Raw genomic sequence first — 16501 nt, forward strand, 5'->3', positions numbered from 1 at the left:
GGTACACATGCCAGGGGCCTAAATCAATCCCATAAAGCTCAAGTCCTCTCTCTTAAGCTTTCTTTTATTTTTCTTTCACCTCAAGCAACAATTAGAAATTGAGTCTAGCAGCCCAAATTCTGATTGTGCCAACAAGAAGTTTTTACCTACTTACAGAACCTTCTGGAGACAGGAAAATTACTTAGTAAATGACCTGTGTTTCTTGCTGGACTATCTTAAAGGTATGATTTGAAATGTTACTGCTAACATAATGCCCAAATAAGCAGTACCCCTGGCCTACAAAACTGGGAAATCACCACCAGGAAAAGGACAGTGTAGGGCCACGGATAGGACAGGTCCGCAGGATGGGGACATCGAGGCAGCTGAAGAGGCAGCCTAGCTAAAAGGCAGGGTTTTCTTAAAGCAAGAGTGTGCGGGAAATATGCCAAGAAACACCAACTATTTTCCTTAAAGAAAGCACTTTATTTTCCATTTAAACAACTTGGTCACAGTACATTATTTTACATAAATGGCAGTAATTTTTTAAAATCTCCATTTAAAAGGCCTTGTGTCTGAGTCTGAGGTGGTGAGAGGATATGAATACAAGTATAAAAAGAGTGCAAAATTTTTAGCCCGCAGCCTCCAGAGTTGGCTTCAGAAATCTCCTTTAACATTGCTGGGCCGGTTACATTAAATATTAAATTTACTATTAAATAAATACTCCTGGGTTTCCTTTAGTCTAACATCAGACCCAGAAATGTAATCAAAGGCAAGGCTCAAAAGCCCTAACAAGTCAAACCATCAGATCACCAGACCAGAGGATCACGAGCTGAGCAAGTTCTAAATATGGCATCTTGTCAGGGGCTCCATCTGAAGAAATACAGAATTTTAGCTGCATCAATAACTGGAATAGACTAGCTCTGGTTTTAAAGCTTTGCCTTTAAAGTAGCAATCTGCTAGAAGTGAAAGGTGCAATCAGGAAGGCTAGACCAGTCATAAGTCACAAGCCCACCACGGAACAGCCACAAGCTCTGACAAATTTGTCTCCATTCACCATGCAGTCTTGGGCCTGCTGCTGATGCTCCGGGGGAACAGTCAGCGCCAGCTGAAGTGGGGATAATTGTCCATTAGCAACAGGATTAAATTTAGCCGATTTTGCAAAAAGTCTGTATCAATCACAGCAAACATCCACAAGAACACACTGAATTCTACTCAGCATTAAGCACGGCTCTCCTCCCCTGCGTCACCTTTGCAACGTTTAATATAAAATGGCACACTTGTCACGCTGCTGAGGAGAAAACCAGATTCCAAACAAGCGCCTCAAGCAAAACTCTCTATTAGCCATTGCTTGTTTGAGGAAATTCTCCTTTTTAAAATGCAGGGTACCAAAATATGGCTAAAAGGAAGTCAGGTCATATAAACCCACTTACCTAGTTTAAAGAGACCCTTAAACCTCACAAAACGTTAATTTTTAAACATCCTGGTTAAAACTGTGCTTCTAGACATCACACTTTTGCTTACATTAGTTGAGTTCTGTAATAAAAAGCTAATGTCCTACCCAAAGGAAAGAGAGCCTATTAAGCGGATGGTCAGTATCAAGGAGAGCCTTACTGGCATTGTGCTTTCTGGCAGTGGAAGATTCCGGTATAGAAAATTTACTCCTGCTAAAAATATTAGAAGTACCAAGGACTACTGCATAAGAGAATGTTTGTAGCAGTGTTTCTGTGAGGGAGATGGTACGGTGGAGGACGATTACTTCATTCACCAAAGAAAACACTACCTGGAGAGCAAAGATTTACAGTATCCTCAACAGACACTCAGGCGGCCGACATGACAGAGCAGCACAGTGTCCCTAAAGCACAATTAAGGCCTGACTTCAGCAGCATCAGAGAGACCGCCCAAAGAGGCGCCGATAATGGTCAGTTCACTTCAGATGGACCCAGCTACCACCACGGACTCTTTGGGTATCAAAAGAAACATTTTAAATATTGAAGGATTTTTCTCCTTTCATGAAATCCTCATCCTTAACTATTTCTCCCTTGAATCTTTCAAACGGACCTGTTTCTACAGGAATAGTACACACTGGCAGGACAGTAATGTCAGTGGTCAGAATACAGTAGCTCATTTATTACGTTCCACATCCAGTATGCGTTTAACAGAGGCTGAGGACGCTGGGGAGAGAAAGGAACCCACTTGTCCGGAACTATGTTGGGAGGAGGGTGGGTTGTTCCTATGCCCAAGAGACTGCAGGTTTATAGGTTTGCAGGGCAAGTGCCCATGGCTGCCACAGCCACATGTTTCTCTGGGACTCATTTGTTCACAGAGGCCCTGTCCTTTCAAAGGACAAACTCCTTCAAATAGCTACAGATCATAAATAGGCTTCAGAGTCTAGGAGTCTAGGCCAAGGATGTCCCAGAGCCGACAGACACACTGCTCACAGAGCGCCCCTTGTTTGCTACTCCTTTTGGTTCAAGTATTTCAGGAGGTGTTGACCCCCATGAAACCACTGAGCTTTTCAAAAGGTTTGAGCTTTCTTCTGTAAACTGCCAGTTGTGAAGTTCTCAAGGAACTTAAAACAAGCCTCTCAATTCCAGTAAGCCAGACTAATATACAAGGAGTCCTTATCCCAGTGAGGGAAAAACGGAGCTGTCCCATCCAGGCAACCCTGTGAGGGGTGTGCTGTATAAAGATGGTGAGCATTCCTATTCTCCCAAATGACTTTGGTCTTTTGGGTACTATTCATCTTCGTTGCATGACATTTTGATTGTAAAGATTTGGCAAGAAGCTAAAATTACTGACTATACTGATATTTCTATGGACTTTATTATCAATTGTTAGAAAGGGTTGGCTATACATCTGGCATTCAAGAGAATATAACTAGAGATTTCTGGCCACATGTGCTATCCTTGGCATTATTACTCTCTCTTATCTCAAACCTATACAGAAAGGAATTTGTTATATCAGATCCAATGTTAATTCCAAATGACTGCTCAACTCTTGCCCAGGGCGAGGGTTTTCCTGTAGAAACCACAGCCTCTGCTCACATCCCCAGACTGGCTCTTTGGCTCATCCCAGTGGAAGATGGAGACTGCTCATTCAACAGTCCATCTCTGGGGAGAACAACGATAAGCCTGCATAAAAATGTGGCGTCCGTCTCAAGGATAGCCTCGATCAATAGCAGGACTAGGGACAGTGCCAGCTACAGAGGGTAGAGTTGCAGGAAGTAGCAATATTTCCTCTCAACACTTATAAACCTCTTGCTACAGAAGCATGCACAGACAGTCTGAAAAAGCTGGCAATATTTTCCCTATATTAAGCTATAAGCCAAGGCAAATTTAAGGACTCATGAATTATCTTTGGGATTGCAAAAAAAGTACATGTACATAACCATATTTTTCAAGAGGGTATTTTACCCATCTGAAATTGCCTCATCTTAATTCTGTGGCAGAACAGACCATTCTATATAATAACTTACTCCTTTATACATTTTCAGTTTTGAGATATGATTAAAGAAACAACTTGATATTTTAGGAAGAGCTGGGAAAGAACAGCAATCCATTAATGAGTGGAAACCACAGGTACTCTGCTTTTTCTCTCCTAGAGAGACTTTTATCTAGGGAAAGGTGAATGGGAAGTAATGTGCAAGTTAAGTGGAAAGATGTCAGTCAACTCCTCAAAGAGTTCATGCCAGAATAACGTGAATGCCAGAACGCTGGTTTTTGCAACTTAGTGCCATAACTGACGGAGTCTGAATTACTTACATGAACAAAAAAAAATCAAGCCCTTGATATTAATCAGCCACCATACCCAGGAAAGAGAGTAAAGTTCAGCATAAGGGTGTCTGTTCTCCTCTTCCAGCCATTGTCACAAGTGTGCTAGCACCTTACCAGGTGAGTCATGGAAAGAGAGAAAAACATTAATGCCCACTGGAGTTATTTATAGGAAATCCAAACAGAATAAATACATAAGAAAATATAAGAACTCATCACCTAAACTCATGACCACTATCCATCATACTAGCAATAATTATTTCATGATTGTTATCAACTGTCCTTTCAAGGTCAGATGACAGCAGAAATCCATCTGGTCGTCTTCTACCCTGTTTGAGTAGTTAATGTCTCAAACTTGAGAGAGAGACATTCCCCTAACTGTATGACACGGTACTTGGGGACCTTTTTTTCGCTCTGAAGTGCTCAGAATGGATTACTCTAATAATATTCCCTTCGATGTTCTGACCTCCAATCATTTTTTTCAGTCTTAGGATTTTCCTAACAATACTTCACACCTCTCGGGTGCTTCAGTTGTTTTTCAGTGCCTTCCACATCCCTCACCCCCGACGTGATCCTCATGGCCACTCTGTGCGGTGGCCAGGGCAGCATGAGTACCCCTCTCTACAGATGAACCTGAGACTCGGGGAAGGGACACGACTGAGGGTCACATGGCCATTAGGAATTGAAAGAGGGACTAGAACCTGTCCTAATCCAGACCCTTCCTCCTGTGCTAATGGACACGAACTGCTTCTATCCATGTGCGTGTTAGTAATCCACCTCCTTTTCAACTTCTGGTGACTGAGTGAGTTAACGAGGTGACTGGAAAGGAATGGCTCTACTTTCACTGCTTCAATATAAAAATCTCTTAAGTTGTGAAATCAGAAATACTAACTTCTTCCCAGTCCAGTCTCTAACCCTGAGCATGGCCCTGTAATGCCTTTAAGAACCTGGGGATAAAAACGAACATCCAGCATGGACACTGAAGTGTACGATGGAAGGGAGCGGAGGGAGGCGCTGTCCCTCAGAGAGAGCCGTTTAGAAGGCACTTCAGACAATGTCCTCAGCAGGGTGATGGAACGGGTGAGCGCCCAGGGTGGAGAACTGGTGCCAGTTCCGCAGGAAGCCCCTATTGTACTGGCCTGTGTCCACGATGAGCCCACAGAGAAGCCGGCGCCCCGTCTTCTGTCGAAGCGCCTGCTGGACTTCCCTCTCCGTCACGTTGTAACTGATGTTGATGAGCTGGATCAGGAAGATGTAGGCCATGCCTGCTGTGATGATCACAGAGTACCACACGCAGGTAAAGGACAGAGCCGAGCTGGGAGGGGAGAAAGGGCCAGTCAGGGCTGCTGGTTTTCTCACATTCAGAAAGCTGTCACCATTCTACATTTTACACACATAGTACTTATTACTAAGGCCTTTGGCACCTTCCCCATCCGAACTGGAAGATACTTTTCCATCCTCGGAACACCAATAACTTCTACTAACATGCTCTGTTACATCTTAAAATTATTGGTACCTCTTTTCCTAGTATGTTATACTAGGACAGCAATGACTGTTTTTTGCATTTTGTATCCCCCACACAACCAACACAGCACCTGACATAACAGTGTTCAAAATCTGTTTGCTGAATGAAGGAATAATTCCTAAATTCTTCTTAACAGGAGAAAACACAGGTGCCATGAGCTTGCTATAACCATCCTCAAGGCAGCCGCGGGTGAGAACCCAGGAAGCATGCTAGCTATTCCTCTCCGTTCTCTTCAGCCCAGTGCTGATAAACACAAGACAGCCCCCAATCCTGGAGGGCCCCTCCTTACGAGCTATGTAGGAGCACCATCCCATTTCAAATTCAGCTTCCCAAAGCCAAATGGAATCACACAGGACAAGAAAGCTTTCAGCTCACTGATAAGACTGTGAGGAGAGGCTGTGATTAGCGTCTGCCGACTGGTCATTTTCATTCAAACCTTGGCAAATGAGTTAGCTGGGAATAAATTCATTTAGAATCATTTGTTCAATCGGAAGGGACCTCAGAGATGATTAAGTCACCATAAAGACGAGGAAAACCAAGGCCCAGCGAGGAGATGTGAATGGCCTGTATGGGGCAGAGCCACCGGTGAGAAGTAATGGCAGGACTGGGTTCCTCATTTGGTTTAAGCAGCCCACAGAAAGTTCACAACACTCCTGAGTAACGTACAGACAGGCTCTGCTTTAAGACGTTCATCACCCAGAGTGCTACTGAAAGATCTTACAACTACTAAGACTCTCAACAGAGAGAGAAAAGAAATTTATCCTGAGGAGGACGACCAACCTATTCTAATAATGCCCATCAACGTCTAGATCTATGACGGCAATGAGGAGATCTGCCCAGGGACTCGCAGAAACAATTACCTGCATGAGGTACTCTGTAGATTAGGTAAGGAGGGCTCTGGCAATGAAGAGAGAGAAGAGGACCGTATGAGCAGAGCTGCCCCAGCTCACACTGGGGACCACAGACACCACAGGGCACCCACAACAGAGGCAAACTATAGAGAAGGAACAACGAACATGCAGGGGGAGCTCGTGGCATCCTGGGAGGGGATGGCTGAGGCCAAAGCTGAAAAGTCCCAGCTTCTGCCCAAACCTGGAGATCTTCGCAATCTATCAATGTGCCCCAGCCTAACGATGCTGAAGGAAATTTTGACCTAGATACCACAGTAATCATGAGTGGTTATTAAAAAAAAGTAGAACAGGAAAAACCCATGGAGGTTAAAAAGAAAGGAAAGGTCATAGAGATTGTGAGCACTTCACAAAAAAGTCAGAAACAGTACATTAAGATTGGGCTAAAAAGCATCAGAAAGCAGCCATAAAGTGAGAAGTTCCCTGATATTTATGACAAAATAAACCACATACACACCCAGGGACTGCTAGTTTATTGTTTTTGTCTCATTGTTGCTACCTGGGGCACGTGGCAGTCATTTGACCCTGGAAGTCCCTGATTAAGCCTGGTCCAACTTGTAGAGTACTAGTGCCTCACTTTCTAAGGGTCAGTGATCCTTTGGACATCACCCTAGAAAAAATACACCTATCCACTACACGATTTTTGTTGGCAGCCCCATAGCCTGTCCTGTGTTTTGGTTGAGAACTCATAACCTAGCAGCAAATCATAGCCCCTTGCATTAAAAGCAACACCCATTCCCTCTTCTGCGGGCCCCTGTGCTGTGGTACCCGCATCTCACCTGTAAGTTGCATAAACTCCAGGACAATAGAAGAGGGCTGTGAAGACACTTCTGTCTCTACAAATGGTGTCCAAGGTCAGCGCTATCCCGTACACCGACGTGAGCAAGAAGATCGAAAGAGCAAGTATAAATGCTTGATGATTTGATTCTCCGACACAGCTATTTATCCTCAAAACAGCATGGGGGGGAGAAAAAGCAAACACGTTTTAAAAAGGTCTCTATGAAACTCACATCATCAACAAGAGAGCTCTTCAAACAGGGATGGTGTGAATTTCAGTTACTACAACATTCTCTTATTTTTCAAGTTTAGGCAATTAAAAAGTTGTCCGCTGGGAGATGTAGTCTTGCATTCTCTGCTCTTTCCAAAGCGAAATCATATCATTAGTTTAAGGACAAGACTAAGTAAAAAGCAGAATCCTAGGGGCCGGCCCAGTGGCGGAGTGGTTAAGTTCACACACTCTGCTTTGGTGGCCCAGGATTTGCAGGCCTGGATCTCGGGCACGGACCTAGCACCGCTTGTCAAGCCACGCTGTGGCGGCATCCACATAAAATAGGCGAAGATTGGCACAGATGTTAGCTCAGTGACGATCTTCCTCAAGCAAAAAGGAGATTGGCAGCGGATGCTAGCTCAAGGCCAATCTTCCTCACAAAAAAAAGCAGAACCTGGCTAACAAATCTTTCTAAATAGAAATAAATGAAGTCTTTTATCCAACTATGAAGAGAATTAATATTGTAATCACCACACAAAGAAAGGGTGATGTCAGAGTTACGAAAACTTAAAAATGATGTGGACGATAAACAAACACATAGATAAAGAGAACAGATTAGTGGTTACCAGAGGAGAAAGAGGTGGGGGAGAGGGCAAAAGGGATAAAGAGGCACATGTGTACGGTGACAGATAAAAACTAACCTACTGGTGGTGAGCACAACACAGGCTACATAGAAACTGAAATATAACAATGTACGTCTGAAATTTACACAACGTTATAAGCCAAGATGACCTCGATAAAAAATAAATGCTAAATCAGAAGTATTACACAGTATGGGAAAATCTGTTAAAATATATGTATTAAGAAGATCCACAGAGGTTAGAAACATGGCGTGTGTGGAACTCGGTAATATCCTGACTACCTGTCAGGTACAAAGAGTCGCGTGTCACAGCCATTTGTAGGGCATGATGTACAGGCGGCCCTTCTGCCCACTGTGCACACGGATGTCCCAGTGGGCAAAGATCTTCTTCTAAGCAAGACTGTCAGGCCGTCTGCAAACCAGCACTTGTAAATGGGCTGCCACACCCCCACACACACACAGAGGAAGAAATGACAAAGATACAGAAGTGGAAAATCTAGAAATAAAAATACCTGTTTACTCCTAAAGACCAAGCCCTAGCAAGGAGCCGTCCCTCTACCTGAGCCCTGCACTTGAGGTCCACCCCGATGCCCTCCTGGCCTTCCCACACCCACACCTTCGTCCCCTTCTGAGGGGGAGGTACGCTCCATGACCAGAATCCCAGCTGTAAAAAGCATAATTCATTGACCTGACTGCCTTCAGAGGAATACACTTGTAAACAGGCCACTTACAGCATTCACATCCGAATTAACTACACCTCCCTTAGCTTAGAGATTTATTCAGTAAAGTAGCAACATTATCTCTAAAAGTTGCACTTCCTATTTTATGGACCTTAACGTGTCTTCATTCGTCAGTGGCCAGCCAAGAGGTACAAAAAAAAGCCCATCTCTCCACAAATAACCAAATAGGGAGTTATCTCGTAGGCCTTTAACTCAGTAACGCAGAAGTCACTGGTAGCATCAAAATGATCAAGGATGTACAGTGAGAGGACAAGAGTCACCCAAAGATACAGGAACACCTTCTTGAGCTCTGTGTTCAAAAGGAATAGCACAGGAAAATAAGCCTATACTGATTCTAAGAAATTCTTAAAAAAAAAAATCATTCAACTGTAGATCTCTTTTAGAAAGGAGAAGATAAATGAGGAGCAGCTCAAAAGAGAATAGCAAAATTGCCAAAAAAAAAAAAAAAAAAACCCTTCAGGAAATGACTGAAGAACTAAATTTGTGAAACTCAAAAAACTGATGACTAAGTGGGAACATCAGAACAGCCCACAAATATCTACAAGGTGTAAAGCTGGGAAGGAGACATTTTAGGATGGCACAAGGATCAACCACGGCAAGAGGCTCACGGGAATCTACACTTTGGGAGCCTCCCAATTTTTCCAACATACCAGACGCAATGATGATCCATTCTCCTCACACAGATGCCACAGATCCGGCAATGCCACGCCCGGGCTGGCCGCACCAGCTGGCACTTGGCACACCAGTCCTCCTTCACCTTGGTGGGGCTTCCAGCCAACGTCCTGGAAGAGCCCTTCAGATCATCCTTGGGCGTGCGGTTGTTGAGACCGCCTGATGACTCTGCGCCAAGGAACCCTTTGGTCTTCTCCTGCCCTTTCGGGTTCAGGCATTCCATTTGGCTGCTGCTTACAGATCTGTCACCGCTTGCTGGATTTCTGAGGTAGCCTGGATTTTTCTTGGCTCTGTACAAAGCTAAGAGGATCAGAAGTAACCCGCAAGTAAGAAGAGCCAGCTGAGTGGGCCTCACATGCCCTTTGGGGACCACTTCTTGCAGGAAGACGTAGTACATGTAGCCCAGAGAGAAGAGCCCGAGGCTCAGGAAAAACAGGGTCTGCTCCTTCCTCCTGTGAGTGAGGTAGTAGTACCACAGAGCCAGCACAGGGAGGGAGGTCAGCACCACCGCTCCCAGGAGGAAATGCCAGGAGGCCACGCGGAGGAAGACGGGCAGCAGGACGAGCGGGGGAATGATGCTAATGTTAACTTTTTTGGCTCCCCTAAGCCAAGGAACTCGGAGGCGATCAGAGATGGTATCCATGATTCTTTCACAAGTCTCTGGTTGCACAGATTTACACGTAATCCATCTATCCAAAAAGAGCACAAAGAGAAGGCACTTCATATGGGTTTGTTGAATCAAAAACTGAACACTGTAGGCCAAACAGCAGGATAAATGATAAAAGAGGCCAAGGGCCAAGTAGTCTACTTTCTTACTACTAAACATGAGTTTTTCAGGCTCATGGATCATTTTGTAATGCAAACAAGAAGATAACGTTTAGAAATTCAACAACTAAAACTATTTCTCCACAAAACAAACCCACAGGAATACACACATATTCCACACAACTACTGTTTACTCTTGGGTGGGTGTACAGACCTAAGATTCTCAAAAAAATTCACCATCTAGTTTGAAGACAACACAAGAATTCAAGAAATATTAGATAAGTGACAAAGCAGCAAAATCACCCAACAAACTATTATGGTGAAACATCATGAGGAGCACTCAGAGGAGACTGAACACTTCTGGGTGGAGTCATTCGAGGGGTCTTTGCAGAAAAGCTGGGCTCTGTGCTCGCCCTTGCTGGCTGGCTAGTATTCGTATGGCTGGAGAGGAAGGGAGGGAGGTGTCCCAGTAGAGTCGGGCGTGTGGCACAAACCTGTCCTGGGCCTGCGGAGTAAACCAGGTCAGTGGGGGCAGGGATCTGAATAAGGAAGAGCGGAGATCAAACCAGTGGGAGTCAAACAGCTGAGACTGGTGAACACGTGGCATTGCTGACTTTTTTGCACACTTGGGCTAGTAAGGAAAGGAACAGTTTAAGGAATGAGAACATTGGTTTAAGGCAATTAAAAAAAGTAGGGCTAGAACCTGGAAGTGAGTGGGAGATAACTATAGGGGAGTCCCACGGACCAGTGGGACAGTGGAATGCTGGGAGTATCTCCAGAGAAGGGCATGGAGAGAGCAGAGACTCAGGGACAGCCCAGGTCTCGAGGGCTGGGAGGCAGGATGCATTAGAAGGTTAATGAAGAGCTGTGGGCGTGAGTTAGAGGTTATGGAAACAGCATTACTTCTCCACTCATTAGTGCAAAGGGCTCCATTTTCTCAGTATGGATTTTAGATGAAGTCTAAAGAACCTCTATTTAATGACACTTGTAAAAAAGACTATAGACACTGTCAAGGAAGGATTACAAGGGGGTTGTAGGGTCTTCAGGAGTCAAGGTTGGTTACCAGACTACAGTGGTCCCCAAGAATGCTCTTCATGGCTAGATTAACGCACCAAGCACTAAGGTTGCAATTTACCATTGCAGTGATTTTCTTTAACTAGAAATTATTATTAACGGGAAAAGCAAGTTTCCAACCTCCTTATTCTTCTCACATAATGCTTTTCCTATGACAATAGTTTTTAAATAGAAAATTATTTAGAAAATAGATATAAACCAGGTTATTACTGTTTGGTACAAAATTCTTTCAGTGATGTTGAAAGTTATCTTTTAGGATAGTAATTTCCATCACTTGGGATCATGGTGAAAACAAAAGCCACATACAATAGCATCACTCAAGACAGTGTTGCTGCTCATGCTGAAAGCAGCCAGTCCAAAGGAGGGACATGCCTTCTGCATGGATCTCCTCCCCAGAAACAAGGGGGGAGACCAATTCCAACAGCAGGAAACCATCTTTCATCCCTCAAGGCCCTTTGTGGCCAGGTGCAGTCCAGTCCCAAGAGGTCATTCTCTAAATGCTGAGACCAGTGGGAATGTAGGAACCTTCTAGTACTACTGCGTTCATTTTAAACTTACAGATTCTGCTGGCGTGCATTGTATTTTTTATACATTTACCTTGCCTACTATGCCTTTATCTGCCTATTATCTCCATCATCTTCTCCTTTTAAATGAAAAATAATTTCCTAGTAAACTGAGCTGAAGAGACAGCTGTGCACTACTGAGTAATTCATCTTTATAAAATTCTCACACGTGATGGAGAAGAAAACTCTCAATTTTAGCTCCTTGGAAACAGAATCAAGAGCCACTTCTAGTGTTCTAGATGGCCAAGCTGAACGTGGACACGGTGGTTCTCAAAAGGGCCAGTGGCGTCAGCGTTAAGACACGCAGCTCTTACCTATCACATCCTTCGTCCAGATCTTGGCAATCACACAAACAGGCGGCCACGTGGTTCTTCTCCCCATTTCGATCGATGTACTCGCAGCAGCACAGGGGCTCCAATTCAGGGTCTTCTGCTTTGTTTTTCTTCACTGGCTTCATGCTGCTCTTCCGTGTCACGATTCCCACCTGTCACCATCAGGCGTAAGAAGCCCTCAGAAGGTAACGGTGGAAAGAACACAACTCACATCTTGTAAACACATCCACGCCTCTCTGATCAACCGCCAACGCCTGAGAAATCAAAAATGAGACGAAAGAGGGGGAGGGGGCCCCGTTTGCATCGGGCTTGTGTGGCTCGGCTCGGCCAGACCCGGAGCTCTGGGGCTCCGAGCCGCCTTCACCGCCCCTTCCCATCCAGGGCAGGCGCCGTCTGGGCACCAGCCGTTCCCACGGCGACCGCCGACCACGCGGCCCGGGACGGTCGGGCGCAGGCGGCCGGCTCACCTGCGGGCGCGGGCTGGGGCGGGGCGGGCGGTCCCCGCCCGAAGCCTGGGCGCGGGGGGAACCTCACCCTCGGGGCTGCAGGCAGGGCAAAGCGTGTGCCCGCGGGGGCCGGCGGACACGCCCGGCTGCTGGGGCCGGCCGCCCGCGCTGGGGAAGCCACCCGGCGCCCGGGCTGCGCTCGGGGTCGCCGTCCAGCTCGGCTCCTCCGGCCTCGCGCAGGGTCCCGCCCCCGCCAATCGCACGGCCGTGGGCGGGCCGCGAGCGCCGCCCCGCCCGAAGAATGACCTTGGGAGGGAAGTTACCTGCGCTCCGGGGCCGAGGTGCGGCGGCAGCCGGGGCGGCTGAGGCGGAGGGGACAGGGGTCGGCCCCTCCAGACGCGCGCACGCGTCTCCCGATCTCTGCTCCGCGGGGCTCCCGGCGTGACGGCTGGAGTCGCGGGGTCCCTGGCTCCGCGCTCCCACCTGTGACCACAGCCAGCCGCGGCCGGGCCGGTGCGCCCGCCTCCCCGCGCCGTCCCCGCCGCCCCGCGGCCGGCCGGCTCGGCGCCCCAAGTCCGCGCGCGCTTCCGGGTACCCCGCCCCCGGCGCCGGGGATGCCCGCCCGCCGGCACGTGCACCGCCCACCGCCCGGCGGAGCCCCGCGAGGCCCCTCCCCCGCCCGCGGCCCCGGCGCCCGAGGACGCGAGGATCTCAGGACGCGCTCCCGGGCGCGGGGCCGCCCTCGCCCCTCCCGGGTCCGCGGGTGCCTGCGGGCGGCGCGTGGGCGGGGCAGCTCCGAGGCCCTCGGGCCGGGGGAGGGGCCGAGACGGAACTGCGGGAAGCCGGGGCACCCGGAGGCCGCCTAGAGGACGTGAGCCCCGGGGGCCGGGCAGCCCGCACCGCCCGCAAAAGGCGACGGGGAGCCCTCCACCGCGAAGGCTCCCGAGGTCCCGCCCCCAAATCGACTAACCTGCCCTTAAAGGCCCATCCCTGCCCTCATCTGTTCATTTATCCAGCTGGTTCATTTTCACGATTTCTGGCGAGCACTCTCTACATTAGACCAGCAGGCCTATCTAGTACTTTAGTTCCAGCAGTCTGCATATTTGAAATGAAATTGTCCTAAGATGAGAGTCCTCTTTGGGTTTTATTTTTGTATTTTATTTTAAAATTTAAAAAGAGTATAGGCCCATGTACATGTTTTTACTACAGAAGGCTTTCTAGTACTTTTGGCTTTTTAAACTGAAGAAAAACTACAACTCAGAAGTTTGGGGGTTTTATTGATATTCAATTTACATAACAGGCTTAAATACAATTAATTGAATTCTGCATACATACATATTTAGTTGTAATTTATAATGCAACTTTGGTAATTTTCTTTGAGGTATGTTATGAAGTACAAGTTTTAAAGAAACATCACAAAAATATTCAGCTTGTCACTGATCATTTTTGTGAATTTAACAGAAAACAAGGTTTCAAGTTTATAATCCAGTCACTCTTGCTCAGAGCCAGACACTTAATAAATCCTTATCAAAAAACCCCCAGGTCGGTACACTGGTACCCCGAGGTAGGTTAGCTGGGATTCACCCAGAGAAACTTATTTTCCCTCTAATGGAGTCAGTACTTTCATTCGCTATAGACATCTCAAAAATAACTGCCAAACCCATGTGGCGGTGGTGACTATGGGGAAAAAAAGAAACATTTAAATAAAGGCAATAGTTGTTCAAATAAGAATACAGACAAATTATTCTGCACTGTCCTTCTTGTTCCAGAGGTCACTTGTATCGAGATATATCCACCTAAAAACTTTTTATGAAAGAGCCAAAGCTTGTGTGAGCCATACAACTTCAGTCAGTGCACTTGTAACTGGGAGATAGGGCCCCAAAAGTTTTTTATTCAAGAGCTAAAGTTGGTGTCTGCCTTATAACTTACTGACTAAAACAAGCTGCACACACGTATTAACAAAGGAAGCCATACGTGGCTACTGAAAACTAATCCACAAGTTATTTTCAACCAGATGGCTCACTTGCACCATGAAAGAATGCTAAGGTGAAGCCAAGCTCAGTTCAAGTATTCATTTGATCTGTCACTAAATGCCCAAGTTTTAACGGCTTCTGATTTTTAAAACTCAGAGCATGGTTCTTCATTTTGAGTACCAGTATCCTACATGTATCCTTTTCCGAAATTGACTCTTCTGACATTTGACATATGAAGAGGCAAGATGATCTCACCTCTGACAGGTACCTGAAGAAACCTTCAGAGATACAACACGGCTGAAGAAACTTTCAGATCATCATCAACAACATACGGATTCAAAAGGTTTGTCTATTGAATTTACATGCTAAATAAATGAAGACATTGTAATATTTACAGTACAAAAACCTAGAAATGTTATAATATATGCCTGAAAACTGATCCTTCAAAATTAGTAGTGCTTTAGAGGTTTCCCCTTATATGGTCTTCTTTAGCCTCTAGAATGTGTCTCAACTGTGAGAGCAGCCTATAGGACACACCCTGTTCTCTGCTAACAGATAAACTTAAAGCATCATACTTCTAACCTCAGTGAAAAATGAAGTCATACTACTCAGAGTGTCTCGCTTTCTTTTTTTATCACAGAAATTCAAATCCACAATATATTTCATGCTTCACTGGAGAAATTCACAGCTTAGAATTATGTATAGAAGTATACATATATACATGTATAAGGCCATCAGAGACTAATTATCAAATAAATGTTATTAAAGGGAATATTCATAATATAAGTACCAATAATGAGAAAATATGGAAATGTTCCTCTGAAAATTAAAATCCTTCATCCTCTGGTTTTCTTCACAATGTTTTCTTTTAGTTCCACGCATCTCTCAATTTCAGTCCTTAACATTGCTAGCTTCCGACAGCCAGGCCCGTCTTGTTCTTATTTAGTAGATCAAAGGTTCTCTGAAGCATAATGAGTGAGCTCTTCAACTGCAAACAAAATTAATTTTCAAAATCAGACTGTTTAAATCTTTCTGACTATTTTTTATGCCAAAAGGTTACATTCATGTTTAATGTAATTTTGTTTATATTAATGTCCAAATAAAAGACTGAATATAAAACACCTGGGGGCCAGCCCGGTGGCCGAGAGGTTAAGTTCGCGCCCTCTGATTCAGCGGCCCAGGGTTTCGTCAGTTCAGATCTTGGGCACGGACATGGCACCACTCATGAGCCCATGTTGAGGCGGCATCCCACATGCCACAACTAGAAGGACACACAACTAAAATATACAACTATGTGCTGGGGGTATTTGGGGAGAAAAAACAGTTTAGAAAAAAGTCTTTAACAATATATATAATAAAATAAATAAATAAATAAATAAAACACCTGATTCCTTAGGGTCTGTCGGCGTGCCTGCTCACAGGTCTTGCCAGTTACCGTAGTGTTGCACTTCTGCCTACAGCATACTGCTGCGTATGTTACCTCCATTAATCAGATTATCCAGTGTGAAAGGCGTGTTTCTTAAACCCTTTCTAAAGTTGCAGTGGTCTCCTCCTGAACTACTCAAGTTCCACTTCCAGCCGCTGCTTGCTATTACGCTCACGTTTGTCTGCACGGTCTGACACCCATCCCCATTGTCTCCAGGCACTTTTCCCTAATCATCCTGCCTCTCACCTCCCAAAGCTTCACTACTTACTTTGACACTTAAGTGTTATACATGGACATCTGATTTCTCTAATAAATTGTAAGCAACTTGAGAGCAAGAATTATGTCTTATTCTTTTTTGTATTCATTCATTCAACAAATATTTATTGCTTATCCGTTCCATGCTGGGCAGTGTGCTAAGCACTAGGTATCCAATGGTGAACACAACAGGCACTGTCCCTGCCTCCGTGGAGCTTACAGAGCAGTGAGGGATACAGAACTCAGACGGATGCCCACATGCATAAACGTACACTTACACACTGTATTGTTTTTGACCTGAGCAACTGGACAATGGTAGTATCATTTTCTGAAATAAGGTCAACTAGGGGAGCATTAGGTTTGGCTTGGGGCGAAAACTGAATTCTGTTTTGGACATGATCAGTTGGGATGGCTATTGGCATCCAGGTGAGAGAGATGGACTGGG

General features: G+C 45.7%; 2 protein-coding genes across 18 annotated transcripts in view; both read right to left on the reverse strand.

Moving 5' to 3' along the window:
• Window positions 1-441: 441 nt before the first annotated feature.
• On the reverse strand, window positions 442-12950 carry ZDHHC23 (zinc finger DHHC-type palmitoyltransferase 23). Of its 6 annotated transcripts, none has more exons than XM_070582677.1 (5): window positions 12726-12950; window positions 11939-12210; window positions 9201-9911; window positions 6962-7120; window positions 442-5064 (listed from the first exon to the last, which is right to left on the reverse strand). In XM_070582677.1, the coding sequence occupies exons 2-5, from the start codon at window positions 12079-12081 to the stop codon at window positions 4797-4799; spliced, it is 1281 nt and encodes a 426-aa protein (XP_070438778.1). In that variant the 5' UTR covers window positions 12082-12210; window positions 12726-12950; the 3' UTR covers window positions 442-4796. The 6 variants fall into 6 exon arrangements, with proteins under 6 accessions (XP_070438778.1, XP_070438775.1, XP_070438777.1 ...); XM_070582674.1 differs by having other exon boundaries at window positions 6962-7129; XM_070582676.1 differs by lacking the exon at window positions 12726-12950 and adding an exon at window positions 12491-12648 and having other exon boundaries at window positions 6962-7129.
• A 712-nt stretch (window positions 12951-13662) lies between these two features.
• Window positions 13663-16501, reverse strand: part of GRAMD1C (GRAM domain containing 1C) — an 87517-nt gene continuing 84678 nt past the window's right edge. For all 12 annotated transcript variants that reach the window (XM_070582672.1, XM_008523143.2, XM_070582668.1 and 9 more), the window contains one exon: window positions 13663-15363. In XM_070582672.1, coding sequence (XP_070438773.1) covers window positions 15283-15363 — 81 coding nt within the window. In that variant the 3' untranslated portion in view covers window positions 13663-15282. The remainder of the gene's footprint in view (window positions 15364-16501) is intronic.

This window comes from Equus przewalskii, chromosome 18, assembly GCF_037783145.1.
Source record: "Equus przewalskii isolate Varuska chromosome 18, EquPr2, whole genome shotgun sequence".
Lineage (NCBI taxonomy): Eukaryota > Metazoa > Chordata > Mammalia > Perissodactyla > Equidae > Equus > Equus przewalskii.

Excerpts from the sequence above, each read along its gene's own strand:
- ZDHHC23 (XM_070582674.1), bottom strand. The coding sequence starts at position 12,081 with ATGAAGCCAGTGAAGAAAAACAAAGCAGAAGACCCTGAATTGGAGCCC. Across the intron at positions 9,912-11,938 it reads CTGGACGAAGGATGTGATAG|ATGGATTACGTGTAAATCTG; the intron begins GTAAGAGCTGCG and ends CTTTTTGGATAG. Across the intron at positions 7,130-9,200 it reads ATGGATCATCATTGCGTCTG|GATAAATAGCTGTGTCGGAG; the intron begins GTATGTTGGAAA and ends TGCTGTTTTGAG.